The sequence below is a fragment of the Pipra filicauda genome, unplaced genomic scaffold (assembly GCF_003945595.2).
Source record: "Pipra filicauda isolate LSUMZ 115617 unplaced genomic scaffold, ASM394559v2 scaffold256_size1097316_pilon, whole genome shotgun sequence".
Taxonomy (NCBI): domain Eukaryota; kingdom Metazoa; phylum Chordata; class Aves; order Passeriformes; family Pipridae; genus Pipra; species Pipra filicauda.
Window position 1 is genome coordinate 475,360 of NW_024104372.1, and position 9,397 is coordinate 484,756.

Below are 9,397 nucleotides of genomic sequence, written 5' to 3' on the forward strand. Positions count from 1 at the left end.
GGGCGGTTCTCTTCTTCCTCAACAAATTAGGAAGAAGTACTTATAATAGTTCACTAAAATTATTCCGTGAGTGCCAAATTGAAGAGAACATGTCTAGTGCAAAAAGAAGGCTGCAATTTTCTTGTCATGCCTGAGCCTCCATAATGCATGGGGTTAAAAATAAAATCTGATTTCAATCTGGAGGACACCAGAGACACTCTGTGAAATAGGTTGAACATGATCTCCACAATTCCTGAGAAGATTTGCTGAAACAGGAGAAACAACTTGAGTAAGGCAGAGGAGGGAACAGAAAACAGAATGAAGAAACAGTGGTCACCTTCAGCCTTTCTACACTTTCAACAGGTGAGGAGCCAGCACGTACCCAAAACAGCCAAAAGAAAACACCAGTGGTGTGTAGAAAATGTCAGAACAGATGCAAACACCTAATTTAGGATGGGGTGACCAGTTCTTCAGACTGTGCTGACTCCACTGGCCAGGACTTCACTCTCTGCCAGGGTATCCAGCTCAGGTCAGGCACCTGAAGGCACATGAAAAGCACCCTGCCTTACACTCCACTACTGCACAGATATAGACATTTACAGAGAATTTATGGCTTACTCAAGGAATGTTAACTAGAGGCACAGCATTTCTAAAATGCAATCTAATGAACTAAATAAAATTAATTAAAGCAATTTAATGAGCTTGCTGAGTTCAAAAGATTGCAAAGGGCACACTGCACTCCAATGGACATCTTGCAGAACTTAGGAACTTGAATCCCACTGGTTCAAGCCTGCAGAATGATTAAACAACATGTTATTCAGCCATTATATCACAGTCAAAAGCCTCAAAAGGCAAAAGATGGACAAAAGTCACTGTTCCACAGTGCCACGGGAAGAAAGAGGAGAATATAATCCCAGATTCTTTTAAATAGTTACACCATTTAGCTGTTAAAACACAATCCTTTTTTTTTTTTTTAAGAAGTGGTGGAGCTGATCAGATCTGCCACAAAAAAACGCTTCCAGAAGTAAAATGAAAAATGATAATATAACTTGGTTCAGAATTGGCAGTTTATAAACACATCCTAAAAAAGTTAGTTCTGAGCTCATGACAAGCACCAAAAGATACTAAAATGGCCGGACTGACTTGGGGAAGCCTCTGCTTCTATATATACAGATTCTGTACCTCAAACAGAAAACCTTATGGGATTGATAAGTCAAAAAAAAAACCAAAAAAACCCCACGCTGGAAGCTCGATTGCAAGCATATAGTCCTAAACATTTAGAGCAGAGGCGCAGTGTTAAAAAAAAACCATCCATGAATCAATCCTCAGCATCAGCAATGGCTGGTAGATAGAAAAAAATCAAGAGGTACTACCTAAAATCTCATTTTCCTTCAAGGATGGGGACAGGCTGACAGCACCTTCTTTGTGCATTGGTGTGGCTGGTCCACAGTCAGACAGAAGACAAACATCAACACTGTTCTCAGTTCAGATAAAACCTACCCACTTCCCTCTGCCCCACAGCAGGTCTATGGAAGAGCACCTAAATTCATCAAGTCCAGCTGATAACCCAGCACTGTCATGTTCAGCACTAAACCATGTCCAGCTAGTTACCAATCTGCTTAAATGATGAAGAAAAAAAGCCCCAAACCAACAAATCAATTACAAAAATTAAATAAAGGCAAATTAATATAAATGAAGTATAATTATTCAGCACATAAGTGACTGACTTGCTATTTTTGTGCTCAGAATTTGTTTTCATTTGTAGAAATGTTCCTTTTACATTTGAGGAACTGAACAGATTAAGCCAAGTCGGAGCAACTCCACCAACAAAGGAGATGAAATGAAACGAGTGGTAGCACAGGCTGTAAGACCAGTGGAAGAATTAAATTCATGTTAAACTGTTACGATGCTTTATATTTGAAATTTAATTTGAATGTTCCTATCAACAGCACGAGCTACACCAAGCTATGCAGATCCTGGTCACCTCATACAGCCTTTGTGTGATGTTTAAGGTTGGGACTGTGAGACACATTATTCCTACATGGTGTTTGTGTGACAGTTTTGGTCTTTATGCCTTGGGATTTATTTCCAAATTAGTTCTAACCTGTGCTTCCAGTCATTTGCTTGCTGACATTTCACCTGTTAGCTAAAAGGATTTCCCAGAAACCCCACAAATAAGCCTTTGCCAAATGCCATTTGCCTTGGGATCTAATTATCCAATAACTTAATTATGGATGATGCACTTCTGTTGGAGCACACTGTAATATTTCAGGATCTTATGATACCTTGCAGGGAAATGCTGAGGACTTCACCCCCTCGTTTCTTTTCAATAATACTTTGCCTCACCAAAATCTGGTCTTACTACCATCAGTCCCAATGAACCTTCAGTTACTCTCTGAGATACTCAGGTAGGTGTCCTTTGTTGCCTTTTGCTCTCAAGGGTGACAGACACTCCAGAACAGAAAACTGGTTCGTGACCGAAGTCACTGGAGGTGGATTAAGCTGCCAAAGGTTTAATATTAAACTATTAAATGTCATCGATATTGTCCAAGTTCTGTCTGTGTGAATTTAACCAATCTTTCAGGAGTAAGGTAAGTCAAAAATAAACTTCATCTATGTGTAACTCAATTATCAGCCATGCACATTCCCCTCAATTGCACAGTTACAAACAGCTCATTTGGTAAAACTATGGAAGAAACAAACATTTCCTAGAGCTAGAAGGAAATGCCTAAATTTTGGCAAAATAGCAATAAATATAGCTGTCAGATTTTCCTGTTCTTCCATTTGTTCACAAAATGTGCTCACTACTAAGGAAGCAGGTAAACACAAAGCATTTATCAAACAGCAAAGTTCAGTCCCTGGAGAGATCAGAAGAGGTTTTTCTGTTTGTTTGTTTGGGGTTTTTTTGGCATTTGTTTGTTTCATTAATTTACTTTTATTTTTCCATTTATTTACCACATGTTGCCTGAGGTCAGATGGCACATTGTAAACTCACTTTTCAATTCTTCATGAAGAGAAAAGGGCAGCCACTTGGCTGCAGCTTTCCTGAAGTGCAAAGCCACTAACCTGCTTTTCAGTTACCCCTTAAATACAAAACAGAATTGTTTGAACCAGAGTATTTTGGTGAATGGTTGTCTAATGGCAGTGACCAGACAATAGCAGGGGACAGAGATAACCTGGGAAACTAAAACAAGAACAGGTTACCCCGAAGCTGTCTTCACATAAGACTCTTTCACGAGAAGACCTTACAAAAACACTACTCCCAGGAGGACCAATAGCCATCTTTTTTAATTAACTCATTCTGTTGAAGATATTCCATAAAAAAAAAAAAAAAAAGAAGTTTGAGAAGATGAAAATCCAACACTTTTTTTTCTTGTCAGATGCTGAGAAGAAAAAGTCATCTATTACTTTTTAAATGCTACAGAAAATTCCTAAAACATGGTCATCTCTGGTGTACATTTGCACTGGAACGTCCCAGGGAGTTACTTGCCCACATGCAAGCAGTAAGATTTATGGACAATGCAACACCCGAAGGTGCCAAAAAGTCCCCCCACCACTCCTCAGCCACCTGCTACATGAAACAGGCATGGGAAGGTGAACAACACGGGGCCTTTTGCCCAATAAAAGTGATTAACATTTAATTCATTAAATCTTCAGAAAAAAATGCCCTTTAGATGCTCTTATCAGGTTATATATATACTAAACTATCTGAGAAGTACAGCAAAAGCTGTTGGTAGCATATAGTTGCCTTAGCACATCAAGGAAAGTATGTAAAACAGAGAGGTTCCAAACACCACAAAATCACTGTATCCTCTACAAAATCAGAGCTACAGTAAGCAGAAAAAAATTCAAATAATTGGATTCTGCTAATCTGTGGGGACAGGGACTTAATACTGCATTTAATTTTGCTAAGTGGAAGGAAGATTATTGCAGGCAAGATACAAAGAATAGTCTCTGCTAAAATTGTGTAACATTTGCAAGCCTAAATACTCTAAGACAGTTATTAATAACTGTATCAGAACATTTCCATGTATTCAATGCACAGTTATGAAGGAATCTAAACATACAGGCCTCCTCCCAATGCAGACAATAATAATAATGATAATATTTACATTCCTCTATTCACTTGTTTTCCAATAGTATTTTAAAAAAGTATCTATGAACTTGCTGGATAACATATGCCAACCTTCTATGAAACACTGCAGAAAGTGTTGTTTTAAGCATTTTACTTCACTTTCAACAGAGACTAACCACTCACTGGGGCAGAGCCATTCTCTTTCCAGAGTTTTTAACAGAAAAGCTGAAATTTATTCTCTCTGAGTCTCTCAGTGTCACAGTGAAGGACTTGTTGGGACCTGCCCTTTTTCACAGCCCACAATTCCTACGGGAAGAAGCAGTTTAACTAATATCAGAAAATTTTCATATGTAGTATTTCCATGTGTTACTTTGCTGTTTTGAAACTCAGATTCTTCCACATTGTTATTTTTTCAATAAATTAGTGTTTGTTTTTATCTTTCTGATGATGCCTTAAGCCCCTATTAGTTTTTTATTTTTCTAATTTTTGTAAGTTTTATAAGTAGGTTTTAAAAGCAGCAGCCCTCGTTCCCTTTCCCTGTAGTACAAGTAGTTTACACATGCCTTAACCCTCTTACCCCATTCTATGCTCCCCATATCAAATCCACCCCTGAATTCACTGGCAATGTTTAGTCTCTTGTCAAGGCAAGGCCTATACTGTTTAGAGAACACCCATATCTAGGCCTGAACAACAGAACAGAGTCAAGAACTGGGTGACTGTGTACCCTTTGTGCTCTGAAGATGATGAGAATGATGAAAAGGTGGTCCCAAAATACACCCCAGACTCAATTCTAAGGGGGTGGACCCGGGGCAGACCAGAGCAAAGGCTACAGGGTGGACACACTTGGGATTGGACAGATAATATTATAAAATGTAACATCTCGATCACAGCGGGCCTGCGCGTCTTGTAACATCTATTGCCTTGGCACAATTAAACCCTTTCCTTATCTCACCCCTAATTAACTGCTCCTGAGTTTTTTTTCCTTTAGCACCAGCCGAGCAGGCATCACTGAAATGTGAAATCAGTGTTTATAACAACAACGGTTTGGTGTTTACAAAAACTATTTTAAATTCTGATGGAGATCAAAACACTTTTCCATAAAAACAAAACCTCCCCCTACAAACCATTTATTATCTGCAACACACTCAACTTGATCCCACATTCCCAGAATATCAATTAATTCACTCATTATTACTAAGAAAGGTGCTGTACTTTTTAAAAAGAATTTCCTTTGAAGTAAATATCCTTGTGAAGAAAAAAAATTCATACTAATATGTTAGTGGAAAAGACAAAATAAGCACATTCTGTCATTGCAATTTTTTTTTAACACTGTAATATTACAGCAAATCTTATGAAGGCATTTGGAATCTTCCACACAATAGTGGTTCCTGTAATACTTTACTCTTCCTTCATGATAGGCTGCTGGAGGAGCCTAACAGCACCAACAGAGGTTAAATATGGAATTATCCAACTGCTGGGATTGTTGGGAGATAACCCAAACCTAGACACATCTGTTTACCAAAATTCAGTCTCCTGTGTGAGGTAGCAGAGCTGCAACATTCCTCCCACTGAGCTCTGACAACTTACCAGTTTCACCTGGCACAGGACATGACAATCAATTCCAAAACAACTCAAAACTAAAATTAAAAGGATCCGCAAGTTAAGGAAAACAAAATCTATGTGTCCCACAAGCATTTTCCATAATCTTCATTACATAACTTGAAGAAAATGCATTGCTTTTTCAAATATCCACTCAAAATATGCTGATGGAGGTCTCTCATGTGATTAATTTTGCTTTCTCTCCCTCATTTGTGTAATTCTATAGCACATTATCACTCTAATGTCTAAATTACCTACGTAAATAAAACCTAGACCGAAAGAGATTACTCTTTTCTTCTGTCCCTCACAGAAAAGAGATCTGATTCTTCAAACACTGGCACAGAACTTCTCATTTTTTTCACTCCATTAATACATTTGTGTGGTTAAATCAAATTAAATTAAATCTAGGCAGTATTTTTACACTAACTAACATGTGCAACACTGAGTTTTCATCATCATCTGATGGATTAATTAAAAAATAACTTTGTGTGCCTCTGTTAATTAAGAGGTTCGTGGTTTATTACTTCACACCTGTAAGAATATAAGCACATTTTCTGAATTAAAAAGACTGTTTAATTTTCAAATCTTTCTATTTTCTTCTTGTGATGGATCAGTTTTAGTCACTAAGGGACTTTCCTGTACACCTTAGCAAAAGTTTATGTCTATATGTATACACAAACAAGGGTGCACTTTAATGAAAAAAGGTCTGTAAAAACTACTAAAACTCGAAAGCTTTGAATAAACGTTTTGGGTGAAGCAAAAGATGATTCTAGTGATCTACCTTGAAAATTAAAACTAGCACCCCATAAGAAAAATGAAGTGTTCTTCTGCCTCTTTAACAGCAGCCCGCTATTGCTGAAAACCAACATAGCTGATGTTTAAACCAATATAAAGCTCAGCTTCATGATCTGTAATTATTTTGTCTCTGCACCGCTAAATGCAATTATGAACAACTCATTCATCAATATAAAAACACAATTTAAGATTCTAAGGGAACAGATATGGAAAGGATTTGTTTTCACACAGTTCTCTTCATGAAGATGTGGTTTAACAACACTATCGATAAACAAGTGTACAATCTAAAGCAGGCATGGCAACATCCATGTTTAATTTCATCTGGGGAATCCTCTAATATTCCATTTATAATGCTATAAAAACATGTCTCAAAGTAACGAGCGAGAGTGTGAGGGGTGAATATGACAAAACTACAGCCATCCCAGCCTCCCAAAGTTCACTCATTAACCGTGTACCATCTGAAGGCTGCTGAAGCACAAGTATTTGTGCTAAATGGGCAAGAAAGCACCAAAGCTCTCTTTGCAAAGGAGACCACTCTAGCCAAGCATGGCGATGTGCTGGGTTTCAGAACGTGGCTTTGGTCTGCGTCCCTTTCTCACAACCTTGGGGAAACGCCTGCGGGCGGCTCAAACTACGCTCCTCGCAACCACCCAAACTTCCCCAAACCTGTCTGACACCTGTTGGGTTTCTCCAGTTCCGGGAGAAAGGCGCGAGGGCACGGCAGGCACAGACACAAACACATTTCAAACCCGCTGCAAATAAGATCAGGAATTCAAATGAGGCAACTGGAGGCGTGTGATTGAGATACTCGATCTCTATCTACGCTGAACAACCACGGCGTCCTTCTTCTCAGGATTATGTAATGCACGGAGAGTATTTAAACACCCGCCTGTTTGACACAGTCATGTCAAACAGATCAGCTTTAGGGAGGATCAGCTGGGGGCGGGGGCCAGGAATTCGGCAGTTCACGGTTATGAACCACCACCCCTCTTGGGAGGGAATCCCACCAAAGCCTTGAGGGTCCTCCCCCAAAAACAGGCAGGGGAGACCCGGCTCGGGCGTTGTGCCACCATTTCTATCTCAAGCAAGATCGGCTTCACAACACCTGCGTGGCAAAGAACCTGCCCACTCCTGCGAGACTGTGCGGGCTGCAAATCAGGGCATGGACTCGCTCCTGCAGGGCAGGGGTTCCCAAGGGGGAGCTGAGAGCCTGTTACCCCTTCAGAGCATCGCTGGGAAAGGGGCAGCCCCGCAGGGAAAAGCTCGGTGACTCCTTAGAGTGTCCATGTGCTCTTTTGGGACTTTGGCCCCTCGCACCCTCTGTTTGCTGAGTTTCGTGAGACATGTATAGCTGCACCAAAGAAGTGCTGGCATCAAGATGACACAACACTTCGTTTGTGGGATGCTGCTCTTCGGGCACCCCACTGAAATTCGGCTTGCAGTCACTGGGGGAAAAAAAGAGTCAGGGAGGAGGGAAAAGTCACCGCAGAGGACAAAAAAGCCACCGGCTTCGCCGCTTTCTGAGTGGCTGCTGCCCTTCCCAGCGCTCCAGGAGCACCAGGAGCGGGAGGGAACTCCCCGTGGGGGCCAGAGCCCGTAGTGACACCGTGACCCCTCCGGGGAGATGCGAGGGGGGCGGCAGCGCCCGGCTTTCCTCCCCCCCATCCCCCTCCTCCTCTGGGGCGCGGGGCGGCCGTCGGGGCGGTACCTGCTTGTCCAGCGCAGCATCCTTGGCACTGCCGGCCGAGCATCCCTTGGGAGCCGGCACCCGCTCACAGTTGCAGCCCTCCAGCATGTACATGCCGGCGGGACGGGCGCTCTGCTCACCCTCGAAGTAGAAGAGCACGTTCTGGTAGAGGGCGAACCACTTCTCGTGCCAGCGGTTGGTCTCCGCCGTCTTCTTGCTGAGATAGCCCCGTTTGGTGCCCTCCTTGCGGGCCAACAGCGCCAGGTACAGGGCATGCCCCTCGTTGTACCGCACGCTCTTCTGCATCGTGCCCGGACCCGCGGCCGCTCAGCAGCTCCGCGGCCGCTCCTCATGGGCTCGGGCAGCACCGACGGCACGGCCCCGGCCCCGGCCCCGCGCTACGCCCGCCCTCGGGGGCCGAACCGTGTGTTCCCCGCGGCCCCCGCCCCGCCCCGCCCCACAACACCTCCCACCGCTCCGCAGCAGGAGCCGGAGCGGGCGCCGGCGGCGGGAGCGGTCCGCGGGCAGTGACGCGAGGGATCAGCCGTAAATCCGCTTTGGAGAGCGATTTAAAGAGCAAAGTCGCCGCCGCCGCAGCGCCCAGGTCCCTGCCCCCCTTCTCCCCTCCCCCATCCCTGCATCCCTCTCTCCCTGCATCCCCCTATCCCTGCATCCCTGCATCTCTCCATCCCGCTATCCCTCCGTCCCTCCCTGGGGGTGGATGGAGCGGGGGTTCGGGCGGTGAAACCCGCGGGCAGCGGTGCTCTCGGCCGGCCGGGACGGGCCGTGAGCCTCCGGGTTATTTGGGGCCGCCCGTGGGTTTCTCGACAGTTTCCGCCTTTCCGATTCTTCGAGCGAAAATCTTAGAAAGTGACAGGGCCGAGCGAGCGCGGCTGCCGGAGCCGGTAACTTCTCCTTCGAGCGAATTGCAGCGAAATGCAGCAGTGAAATACAAGTGAAATATCAGAAACCCGTCACTTTTAACCCGATACTCGCGCTGGTTAAAGGCGCGGGGGGGGGGGGGGGCGTCGCAGATGTCACCCCGCGGAACCGCATCCCCCCGAGCACCGCGTGGCGCGCAAAGACCACCCCGGCCCGGGGTGCGGGGGGCTTTGGCTGTGCCGGGGATCGCTTGAGGCACGCTGGGACCATTTTTAGATCCCAGCTGGCAGCTGTAACACGCAGCATCGCGGGCGGGGACGCGAGTGCAGGAGGAGGGTGCATGGGGACCGCCGAGAGGAGGGGGCGGCTCAACACATGCC

The 9,397-nt window shown here is 44.4% G+C and overlaps 1 protein-coding gene across 4 annotated transcripts in view; it reads right to left on the reverse strand.

Moving 5' to 3' along the window:
• The window catches only part of RASGRF2 (Ras protein specific guanine nucleotide releasing factor 2), a 124,791-nt gene extending 116,249 nt beyond the window's left edge, over positions 1–8,542 (reverse strand). For 2 of the 4 annotated variants that reach the window (XM_027742699.2, XM_027742698.2), the window contains exon 1: positions 8,157–8,540. In XM_027742699.2, coding sequence (XP_027598500.1) covers positions 8,157–8,441 — 285 coding nt within the window. In that variant the 5' untranslated portion in view covers positions 8,442–8,540. Of the gene's footprint in view, positions 1–8,156 lie in introns of all 4 variants that reach the window. The other 2 variants (XM_027742697.2, XM_039382120.1) reach the window with 2 other exon arrangements.
• Between the last annotated feature and the right edge of the window lie 855 nt (positions 8,543–9,397).